Below are 12,493 nucleotides of genomic sequence, written 5' to 3' on the forward strand. Positions count from 1 at the left end.
TTTGTCAATGTATAAAGCTTAGTTTTAAAATCAGTTAAGGTTCTGGCTTCTGATCACTACCCAGTAGGACACAAGTATAACCTTCAAACAGGACAGAATCTGGTGAACCACAAACAAAGATGTATAACATAGCAAGCATCCATTCAGTACATCATAGCCGATCCTGAATGGCCACTTTGGGCATATAACATTTGCGGTGGTGGTTCTTTTGGGGGGGGGGGGGGTGCACAATTCATTTGAGCTCAATCTGGGAGTGTGGCCAATTTGTTAGGTGGGTCTGGCTTCCAGTGCAATGATTTTTAAACAAGTGTAGACAACCGTAGAAACTCGATTTGTGTTTGAAATTCCACAATTGTTTTGGCTGGTTTGGAGGATTTCAGGCAAAATGTCCTTTTAAAAAAAAAAGCAGAAACTAATGGCATCTCCAGGCCAGGATATTCTTAATCATCTTTCCACATGGATTCCTGATGCTACTGTGCAAGTTACCAAACTAACTGCTAATAATGAATGTCGATATTCAGTTCCTGCATAATATATGTTAACAATTCTGTTACATGCCTACGACCATGTTACAGCAAGATTCATCCCAATCACCTGCATGTCAGAATTCAAGATTGGGTCATTTTAAACATGAAGAACACCAACGGCCTTAATATAACTGCAAATTGTTCTGAAAGAAACAATTCAGGTGGTACATTTTTATAAAGATCTTGAATATAGATACAATTCACTATATTCATTTACTGTACCTTGTTTTCTTTACTGATGTAGTCCAACTGCAGACACCAAGGGTGGGTCCATATCCTACTCAGCATCTGAAAATCCTGAAAGAGTCTTGTTCCTGTTTTTCCCCTTCCACCTTCATTACTGCTCCCCACACCTGAAAGTGGAAGTTGTAACTTTGAAATTTAGAGTTTATACATTGCTTTGAAAAGGCAAGAAAGCTGGAAATTATTTGAGCTGTGACACAAATGACACCCAAATAACAACTGGACCAATGCACACATTAATCTGTGAACTAACAGCTTGGCCAAAAAGACTCACCTTACACCAAGTGCAATATATTCTCTTTTACAATGAGACTTAACAAAATTACCGTTTGATAAGAAAAATAATATTGCGTGTTGATTGCAGCATTTTGACACCACGGATTTCTGAACGAGAAGGTAGAGGAGCTAGTTATTACTTCTAGAGGGTTAAACACAAAACATAGGCTGGTACTATATATTCTGCACCCTCTCCTTTCTTTCTCCCCTATGTACTCTAAGAACGGTATGCTTTGGCTGTATAGCATGCAAGAAACAATACTTTTCACTGTATACCAATACATAATTTTAAAAATCGACAATCGCTTCAATACAATACTGAGCAAATGCTGATATATCGGAAGTACTATCTTTCGGGTGAGATGTGGATTTGAGGTCCCCACTGTCCTCAGATTGAAGTAAAAACTCTCGATGCACTATTTCAAATAACTGTGGACTTCTTCCAATTGCCCTGGCCAATATTTATCTCAGCCGACATCAGTTTTTAAAAAAAAACAAATACTCTAGTCATTATCACAGTGGTGTTTGTGGGGCCTTGCTACACACAAATTGGCTGCCATATTCCTTATATACAACAGAGTACACTTCAGGTGCTTCATTGGCTGTCAAGCACTTTGGAATATAGAGGTTGTGAAAGGAATTGTATTAATGCAATGTCTTGCATGCACAGAAAAATGCAAGAATAAATGCAGATAATTTGTTTTAATTGGATTAGTGTTAAACCAAGCAATTACTTGGGATGAAATCCACATAGTTTCAGAATTAGCATCCAAAACCTGCATTAATACTTGTTTCATACCTACCTGATCATGGCAAGCACACACCCAACAATGACCTTTCATTCAGTACCCCAACTGTTGCTTTCAGAAACCAAGAAAGCACTATGCTTAGTCCCCTCCTCTCCATTTACATGTCACCCTTTGGCAAGATCATTCAAAGAGTCAACTTCCACCTCCAGACTACCTTTCCAACCCTTTTCAACACTTCCATTGCTTGTGCTGTCAGGCTACTTGCTAATATATATGTGGAGATGCCAGCACAGACTGGGGTGGGCACAGAAGTCTCAACACCAAGTTAAGGTCCAACAGGTTTATTTGGAATCACAAGCTTTCATCAGGTGATGATTATGTATGATTCCAAATAAACCTGTCGGGCTTTAACCCGGCGTTATAAGACTTCTTACTGTGCCCAATATATAGGCATGGATAAGTTGAAATTTCCTCCATTTAAACAGTAAGAAAACCAAATCCATCAATTTCAGCCACTCCAACTAACTTTGTAACCTCAGATTTCAACACTACTCTCCCCCTCTTTACTCAGTGCCTTGGCTGTCAACCAACATGAATAAAATAGATTACCTGGTCGTTATCACATTTCTGTCTGTGGAACATTGCTGCGCACAAATTAGAAGAGAAAGCTGGGGGGGCGGGGAAATATATTGGTGGTTAATTTTCAAAATCAAAGGTTTTGAAAGAGTAAATAGTCCAAGATTGCTTCCAGTGGTTGGTGAATTGGTAATAAATGATATGAATTTAAGATTAGTATGGAAAGGAACATAGGGGAGGGGGAAAATATGAAGAAATGTCTTCACACAAACATGGCAGGTTTTAACACTGGTGGTTTTTGAGCCAGTAGGTATAAAATTTACTGATTTTGATGAAGACTGCATTTAAAATAATGAATATAAAACAAAGAAATATGAAAGAGCAGAAAAATAGGATTAAATTGAAATACATAATGGGTTAAATGGACAACTCTGGGCTAAATATCTAGGCTATCACTTTATTCTAACAGTTCAACTAGATGTAGCAGCAGAGAACAGAGTTTGTTTTTAAGTGAATGGGGAATTTGCTTCTATCCTATAGACAATAAACTTTTTTTAAAAATTGGATAAAGTCAAAAGAGTAAAATTGAAACTTTCATATGGCCCTTTCTTGGAAGGCATCTGTATTTTGAGCACACATGCACCCTCACACCTCACCACTAAACTGGGAGCTAGATATGCCAGATTCCGATGGCTACAGGAAAATCTGATTTCATTTTGCAACAAGCCGTGTTCAGTTGTCTTTCAAGGCCCGTCATGTTAGAGATAGTAGGAACGCCACACAGCCTGTGCCATGAGTTCCCACTTCCACACCCACTAAAAGACTGAGCAATGAGAGAAAGGCAAGCACACCATCAGAAGAGAGTTCTTATCTCCAAAAGGCTAAAGGAGCTGCTAGAGGTGGTGGTCCAGGTCAGGAGAACACAAACAGGGAAGCATTTTTCTTTTAAACATAGGCAGCCAAAGTGAGAAGACCAGGGCACCTTAGCTGGCTGACAGATATGGAAGCATCAAGGAAGTAACGATCTAAAATGCATTCATTGTGTAGCAGGTGTCATACAACCCATGCTAACATACCCTCCAACAACTGCAGACTTCAGCAGGTTAGGTGCTGTGACAGATGTAATTCCAACATACTACAATCATAGATTTTTAGTCCATGTGCCTAACAATCCAAATTAAATAAAATAGTTTAGGATAAACAATATTCTTTAAATATAATTTAACAACTTGGAACAAAATTAGAGGGACTGTACTATGAAAACAAATGCAAAGCTTTGACTAGCATCTCTGCTACTGAATAAATCACCCCATAGACCTAAGCAGGCCAGTTAGGCAACATTACCTTATTTCATACCAAAAATCAAACATCTGGTTTAAGTTCACCTTAGTTCAACTTCTGTATGTCATTAAACGACACAATGATATCATAGCATACTTGAATGAAAATGAAGTTCAACCTTATAATTATGAAACATCATTTATGTAAAAGCCACAAGCTGAATGCACCATTGTAGTTCTAAGATTAGTAAGCAGATCACGCTCAGTAGTTACTGTCAAAGAATTTGGTGAAATATCGTACAAGTTGTGCTGATTAGGCAATTGTGGCCACAAATTCAAAGTGTTCACTGATTGCACAGTGTAAGCTGTTGGCTAATCAATAAAGTTTTAAAATCCATTTATCACAAACAGACCATAAAATTATTGATAGGTATCTACTAACTTGGCAGTATTTGAGTTAAGAGTCATTTTGCAGGAATCTCGATTTTGAGTTCAAAAAGAGTGATTTGGTAACACTCCACTGCTTTCATATTCACACTGCAAAGTTGCACCGTCTCAGGCAGTGCATATACATTGCATACAAATTCTGCAAAGGTACTCTGTTGTAATACTAAACACCTTTCACCCTCTCACATCACTATCAATTAATGGAACACTGCTTTTGATTTGATTTATTGTCACGTGTACTAGCATACAGTGAAAAGTATTGTTTCTTACACACTATACAAAGCATACTGTACATAGAGAAGGAAAGGAGAGTGTGCAGAATGTAATGTTAGTCATAATTAGGGTGTAGAGAAAGATCAACTTAATACGAGGTCGGTCCTTTCAAAAGTCTGATGGCAGCAGGGAAGAAGCTGTTCTAGGTTGGTATGTGCCCTCAGACTTTTGTATCTCTCTCCTGATGGAGGGTGGTGGAAGAGAGTATGTCTGGGGTGCGTGGGGTCCTTGATTATGCTGGCTGCTTTTCCGAGGCAGTGGGAAGTGCAGACAGAGTCAATGGATGGGAGGCTTGGTTGCGTGATGCTTCAAGACTGTGGTAAGTGCCTGGAATGTGCTGCCAGAGGTGGTGGTAGAAGCAGATACGATAGCAATGTTTAAGAGGCACCCTGACAGATACGTGAATAGACAGGGACATGGACCATGTAGAAGCAAACGGTCTTTAGTTTAGAAAGGCGTCATGTGTCAACACAGACTAGATGGGTGGAAGGGCCTGTTCCTGTGCTGTACTCTTTGCTCTTGTATGTTGGGTTCTCTCTCTTTTAGTTGGCATCACTTTCTCCAGATCTATTGCAGACTTGGTTCATTGTCTCTGCACACTTTACTCAACATTTCCTCACTCCCCTATTTGTTCTTTTGGACAAATCTACATCCTCTTGACCAGAACTCCGACTGATCGTTGCTCCAGTGCCACTTATTTCTGTTGTCATTAAATCCATGTCCTTTCTAGGCTCTGATGCAGGTCCTTAACAAGTGGCTGAACCATTCACCTCCAAACCAGCAAGTTGCTTATGGGAAGCATGTTCCACACTGGCAGTTCACCAATCACAATTACAATGAGGGCCAATGAAAATTAACTGAGTCTCACCGACTCCTCTGGGCAGTGACCATGCACACACAGTTTGCTCACTGTATTGCACATGAAAATTAGCCCCTTGAGTTTAAATTTCAAACGGTTCATATTAAAAATAAATAAATTTAGAAGGTTTCTATAAAATTGTGATAAGCTGAAGGCATAGTTCAAGGACATACTTCATAATAAAAGAAGAAATCATGAACCTAACTGATAGCCAGCAACAGAAACAGAATAGCTCTTGGATATACACCCACATTCCAATATACTTTCTGCAATGTCTAGACAGCAGGAAGACCTAACTCCAAATTACCACACATCACGATGTAATTCCTCTGTCACTCTAAAAACATACAAGGTAGGGAATCATATTGTGCTTCTGAGAATTTCTCCTTTAGTCTAATACTATGTAATACTATATTTTAAAAAATCTTGTCACATACCTGTAAAGTGATCAAGGTAGTACTGATAAAGTTTGCACTGAATTGGCATCATCCTCACAGCAAGAACATACTCATGTTTCGGAGGCAAGAATTTTGTAAGTGCAGTGTAATCCTTTCGCTATTTGAGAATAAAATTTAGGAAAAAGTTATTTTTTCAACATCAATTACAAACCATTTAAGATTCAGTTTTTAACATTACCGCTGGTTTCTGAAGAGGCCACTTGAGGGAGGAAGAGAGTGCTATGGTTAAGTGGCTAGGGGGAGACACATTTACCTCAAAGAATTAATTTTTACCAAGTAAACTGAACCAAAAATGGAAGGCAAGGCAGACATGTATGACCAGAAAAGAACTAAATTATGAGACAGATCTGCCAAAGAATAATGAAGGTATGTGGATCAGAGCTTGATTGAAGGAGTCCTAGATCATTTGAGGTTTGTGAAGGGAGATGACAAAAATTAATTGAACGATTTTTGGGTTAAGTGCAGATTTAAGTGCTATAGCAGCAGAAAACTCAAGGTAAGAAAGTAACAAAACAATATTAGCTTAATTGCACAAAATAAAAAAACAGTAGCAAAATGTTTGCTACCAAAAGGTATAAGGTGGGCGAGATACAAACAACTTTAGTAATTTCTATAAATACCTGCACACAGCCTGCTAACATTTCATACAAGATGTGGGCACGTTTCTTCATTACTCGCACATCGATCAAGGTGGAGTCCGCGCACTGGCCATTTTGAATGGGATTCATAAATCGGTTCCTGAATTCTTTTATTGAACCAAGAAGGTTCTCTTTAATGAAATTCACCATACAATGATCTGGAGGAGAAATATTTCAAGCATTTATTTTTTTCAAAGTGGGGTTTCTGCAATTAAGTAGACGGTATATATGAAAACACATTTATACAAATTGCTGACCTGGAGAATTTAATCATGCTCAAAAGCAGTTTACTAATGCGTAGCTGGAATTTCCCCCATCTTGCATTTCCATAGCGACTAATAGAAGAAACAAAAATTGACATCCAGCTAGAGGAGGTGGTATTACAAAACGTGACGGCATGGTGGCACAGTGGTTAGCTCTGTTGTCTCTCAGTGCCAGGGACCCGGGTTCAATTCCTGGCTTGGGTCACTGTCTATGCAGAATTTGCATGTTCTCCCCATGTCTGTATGGTTTCCTCCGGGTGCTCCTGTTTTTTACCTGGATAGTCACATGAGCAGCCTGGGAATGGAGGGATACAAACGATTGGTCCAGTTGGACCAAGGAGCGGCACAGGCTTGGAGGGCCGAAGGGCCTGTTTCCTGTGCTGTACTGTTCTTTGTTACTAAAATCTTGGGCAAAGGTGTAGGTTTTAAGAAGGGTACAGAGGTGGCAAGGTCTTTGGAAGGGTTTTTAGAACTTGAAGCCAGTGTGGTTTAAGGCTGCTAATGGTTACGTGAAGGAAGTGGAGGATGTGCTAAGGAATGACAACAAATGGCAAAGCAATATGTGATTTAACTGTGCTGGAAGCAATCTTTCTGATGGAAAGAATATAGTGCCATAAGCTAACCTCAAGAACAAATAGGACACTAAGTTTGCTCAGCTAGAGATAGTTGCCAGGAACGAGGATGGAATCCTTGGTAAGGGCTCTGAAGACAATAGCTTCAATCTTTTCCAATGCATAATTGGAGGTTGACAACGCAGAAGCAGTAGAGAGTTTGAGGTGGTGGTGGTGAGGTTTGGGTGATGCAAGGTAATGCTGGTGTCAGCAACTTACAGGTGGAACCCAAGGCCATGCATTTGGATATCACAGAGGTGTAGATGAGAAACAGGAGAAGGGCAAGAATCAATTCCTGCAACACCAGAGATAAAGAACAAAGAACAGTACAGCACAGGAAACAGGCCCTTCGGCCCTCCAAGCCTGTGCCGCTCATTGGTCCAACTAGACCATTCATTTGTATCCCTCCATTCCCAGACTGCTCATGTGACTATCCAGGTAAGTCTTAAACGATGCCAGCCTATCTGCCTCCACCATGATGCAAGTAATGATGCAAGTTGACACAAAAGCATTACAGGAGGAGATTTTATAGCTATGACCATAATCAAATTAATTAATAAAGGTGGAATAAAAAACTACCAGACTCAAAAATCTATCTGGTTCCCCAATAACCTTCAGGAAAAGAAATCTACCATTCTGACCTGGTCTAGCCTACATATGACTCCAAATCCAGAGCAATGTGATGGACTCTTAACTGCCTCCTGAATGGCCTAGTAAATTACTCAGTTGTATCAAAAGGCAACAGAAAATTTAATAAAAACCGGACAGATCAACTGACAGATTGTGGCACAGGAAATGACAAATTCCCAGTTGATCCTGCAAATTCACCCCAGCATCTGGGAGCTTGTGCTAAAATTGGGAGAACTGTCCCACAGATTAGCCAAGCAATAGGCAGAGATAATCATACCCATTGAAACATTCCATAAAGGTAATGCCCTAGAGATTGCCATCATCCTCCTGGGCATGTCCTGGCTCACCATCAGCAGGTGGCAGCACACAATGGTATACAGTCAGTAATGAGTGGCTCTAGACGTCCTCAATATTGATTCCAGACCCCATGAAGTCTCATGGCATTAGGTCAAACATGGTCAAGGAAACCACTTGCTGATTAGCTATCTTCCTTAACTAATGAATCAGTGCTCCTCCATGTTGAAAATCACTTGGAAGAAACACTAATGGTAGTCAGGGTTTGTCTGATGCAAAACTACTTTTGCTGTTCTTCATCTTTGGCCTGGTTAGAGTGTAATTGCAAAGGATCTTTGTAAACTTGCAATACATGTAGAATATACTTTGGGTGGGTGACTTCAATGCTCATCACCAAGAGTGGCTTGGTTGCATTACTGAACTTGTTTGAGTCCTAAAGGACATACCTGCCAGACTGAGCATGTGGCAAGTGGCGAGAACACCAAGAGGGAATATTTCACTTGACCCTATCCTTACCAACCTTCCTGTCTCAGATTCAAAATGTACATGGCATCAGTGGTAGGGATGGCCAACACTGTCCTTGTGGAGACAAGGAACCATCTTCACACTGAGGATATCCTCCATCATTTTGCACAACACTACCATGCTATTCAAGTAGTGCAGCGCCGTAATCTACAAAAATTCACATTTGTTTATAATGTTTCTGTTGATTTTGTAATTTGAACAGTCAAACCAGCATTGTATTGTATTTAATAGGAACAGAATAATAATTTCTTGTACTTTATAATATTCTAGTTATATTGTACATTTGGCAGATGTCAGATGTGATTTCTGTTTAGTGGTAATTTTTAACAAATGTACAAGTATAAATAATGTTATTACAGCCTCAACTTGACATTTATTGTCTGATGCAAAACTACTTCTACTGTGTTCTCACCAGGCTGTTCCATCTTCAGCCTGGTGAGAGAGTGTAATTGCAAATGATCTTTGTAAACTTGAAATACATGCAGTTGAGTGGAAGCTAGATAAACACAAGAGGAAACAGAATAGAAAGTTGTGCCGAGAGGATTAGAAGGATAGGAAGAAGCTCGTGTGGAGTACAAACACGGACACAGGCCAATGGCCAAATGGCTTGCTTCTCTGCTGTGTGTTGCGTAGAAACAAAATAGTTAACTTCCATTCCTGCTTTTAACATGCATTTGTAATTGCTGAAGACAGTCGAATTAAAATAAATATTGACATGGGAGAATGATAAAACAGAAGCATTACTTACATTCTACTAAATTATTTTGTAATGGCGTTCCGGTGAGAATAATCCTCCGCTTTGTTCTAATAGAATTCATTGCCTTTGATATTGCAGAAGCTTCATTTTTAAGTATGTGGCCTTCATCACACACAACAAAGTCTGGACCTACAGGGGAAATCAAGCCATTTTAAAATAATTTGTAAGACTTCTTTTAAATCCAAAAGCCGAGTAAAAAATCACCTTTAAACGTGTCACAATACACAAGATGTTAGACAGGATACAGATTTTGGTAAAATAGGCAGAATCCAAAAAACCCAATATTTATGGAAATGAATCAAGCCTGTTGGATTAATTTTATATATTCAAGTATATTCAATGTTTATATAATATAAATTCTTGGCATTTAATGCTGTACCGATAGATGGACTCAAAGCTGTAACACAAAAATCAAAACATTTCAAGACATCTATATCATAGTTATGTTTATTTCAATTATACAAATCAATTTACAGATCTGTTAGCAGCATACTGGATTGCAGACCACTTGGTAAATAAATTGAACCCTGTACATGCGCTTCGTACAACTGGCAACGTGAAGCTGTGAAATAAATTCCTGCATTGCCCAAGCAGGCTTTCCACAGCTCTATAAACATTAGATAGCATCGTACTTTATAAAATTAAAATCAAATGGGGTCATGATATTTCATTGCAATATGCACTGAAAGTTGAACTGCGTTACATACATATTAAACTTTTAGTACTGTGATAAATTTTAAATATTAATACTACAATTCTCTTCTAAAACAGCAGTATAACTCAAGTGCTCAGAATGTAACCAAGTTGTTCTCATGTTGTTGCACGATTTAGCCACTGAGTGTCGCTGTTGAGCAACCCATTTGTCTCAGCCAGCAGCCATATTGATAGTTTTGTGAAGTAGGCAAGTTCTCAAGTACCCGAATTAAAAGTTCTCTTTGGCCCCCAAAGAATCACAAACTGCCTGCTACATTTCCCACCAGCCCGCTATTCATATCTCCACCTCGATTTGTTATTACCTTATAATTCCCAAGACAATTCCAGAAAGTAATACTCAATTATGTTCCTATCATACAGTTGCCATTTGATGCTTCACAGCCACATTTTGGCAGGTGTTTTTTTGCATCACAAACCAAGCCCCACCACTCGCCTAAAATGGAAGTCTGACACTGATATAGGACTTATCGAAGACATCATGCGGGATAATGGCTACCCTGGTCAGATCGCTTCACACTGTCGGTCATGCAAACTGGCCTTGGGATGTCACTTTTGGCTCCAAAAAGTACCCAGTCCACCTCAGATTATCCTGCATGGACAAGATGTCTCAAAAGCCTGAGCAAGCAAAGCTAGTTGTTTCGCACTACGACAATGCTGTAGCCACACGGGTGGTATTCACCACGAACAGGATGCTGGTTAAGCCAAAAATCTTGTTCTGCCTATCATACAATTGAGTAACAATGGGGAATAGGATCACAGTGCCAGTGTGATGCTCAGTGCGGGTTGTGCATCCTAAGATGGACAGATCATATCAAACAGCATGTCCCAGCCATTGTTGACAGTGGGCTAGGAACAGGCCAGCCCATGCTTGCCTAACTCAGAACTGCGTCAACATTGGATGTAATTCTGAGAATGGACAATATTTGCTAATAATCCTCAGTGTGCTAAAAATTACACAATCTTAAATTGGTTGTCAGTCAGGCCTGCAGCACGATGCATTTGCATGTACTGGAAGCTACATATATTACTATAGAGGGCTCTGATCTTTGTAGACAGAAAGAACATGTTCACACTGTGCCTATTTTAGTTAAACAAAATAAGTGATAGCCATTCACTGACTCTTTCCTCAAGGCAATGCCTAGACCAATCAGGGTCAAGCAGCCTGGTTTAAATTTCAACTAGTACCTGGCAGATAACAGTCAGTCACCATCAATTGGTGCATTCTCCATGGCAGTGCCTCTGCCAGAGCCCTCTTGCCAACCAATCAGCACTCTCTGTCTTGATGAGTACAACATGAAAAGCTTCAACATGTCTGTTTCAGCAATACTCAAGCAAATATTGCTTGGATTTGCAAAATTGATTTATTGCAAAAAAAGGCAAATAGGAATTTAGTGTCAACTCGGAACATTTGATAAGTAACTTGGAATTAGGCATGACTGTTGCAATAAACACAGCTTTCATCAGAATGTCTGGAAATTATTGGTCAATTTGGCACAGCACTTCCCCTTTAATCCTCAGTAGTACAATATTCAGTAGTGTCATCCAACTAGCTGGAATTTCTGCCTCGCGGTGTCAGGGACCCGGGTTCAATTCCCAGCTTGGGTCTGTGTGGAGTTTGTACGTTCTTCCCGTGTCTGTGTGGGTTTCCTCCAGGTGCTCCCATTTCCTCCCATCCTCCCAAAGATGTGCAGGTTAGGTGAACTGGCCGTGCTAAATTCTCCCTCAGTGTACCCGAACAGGTGCCGGAGTGTGGCGACTAAGGGATTTTCACAGTAACTTCATTGCACTGTGAATGTAAGCCTACTTGTGACTAATAAATAAACTTTAATTATTTTATACTTCAAAATATATTTTAATGTAATATTGAAGATTAGATACAAAAGGAATATTGTTCTTTACTTTCTGCATAATACTTGCATTAGTTCATATTACAAGTATTCTGCTGTATTCCATTAGAAAACAGAACTCTGCTAACAGGCATTTTTGGTTATCCAACACCACCTATTCTCCAAGATAATCAAGATTTTACTGCAGTATTTCCATTAAAAATGTTAAAGTTGTCATAGTTGTAGAATTAGAATATAGAGTTTATGTTCCTCTTAAGCTCCATTTATGATGCCCAAGATATATTTGCTTTTCCCTGCACCCTTGAACATTGAAAAGGAAACTAATGCACTATTTGACCGATAATTTTCCAGAAACTCACTTAATCACTACCACTTATTTTGTTCATCACATTTAATGCCTTGCACTATGTCTTTCAATTAAAATTAGTAACATTATTATTCTAACATATACTTTATTAGCCGTTTTTAAATCACTCAAATTGGGTGGTCAAACACCAGTTTCTATTATCAGTTTATAATGCAATCG

General features: G+C 39.3%; 1 protein-coding gene across 9 annotated transcripts in view; it reads right to left on the minus strand.

Annotated features, from left to right (window-relative positions):
• atrx (ATRX chromatin remodeler) overlaps window positions 1-12,493 on the minus strand; it is a 178,298-nt gene that overhangs the window by 57,000 nt on the left and 108,805 nt on the right. For all 9 annotated transcript variants that reach the window (XM_078211911.1, XM_078211909.1, XM_078211912.1 and 6 more), the window contains 4 exons: window positions 9,398-9,535; window positions 6,309-6,484; window positions 5,668-5,785; window positions 750-880 (listed from right to left, as the gene is read on the minus strand). In XM_078211911.1, the coding sequence (XP_078068037.1) occupies window positions 750-880; window positions 5,668-5,785; window positions 6,309-6,484; window positions 9,398-9,535 (563 nt within the window). The remainder of the gene's footprint in view (window positions 1-749; window positions 881-5,667; window positions 5,786-6,308; window positions 6,485-9,397; window positions 9,536-12,493) is intronic.

The sequence above is a fragment of the Mustelus asterias genome, chromosome 4 (assembly GCF_964213995.1).
Source record: "Mustelus asterias chromosome 4, sMusAst1.hap1.1, whole genome shotgun sequence".
Taxonomy (NCBI): domain Eukaryota; kingdom Metazoa; phylum Chordata; class Chondrichthyes; order Carcharhiniformes; family Triakidae; genus Mustelus; species Mustelus asterias.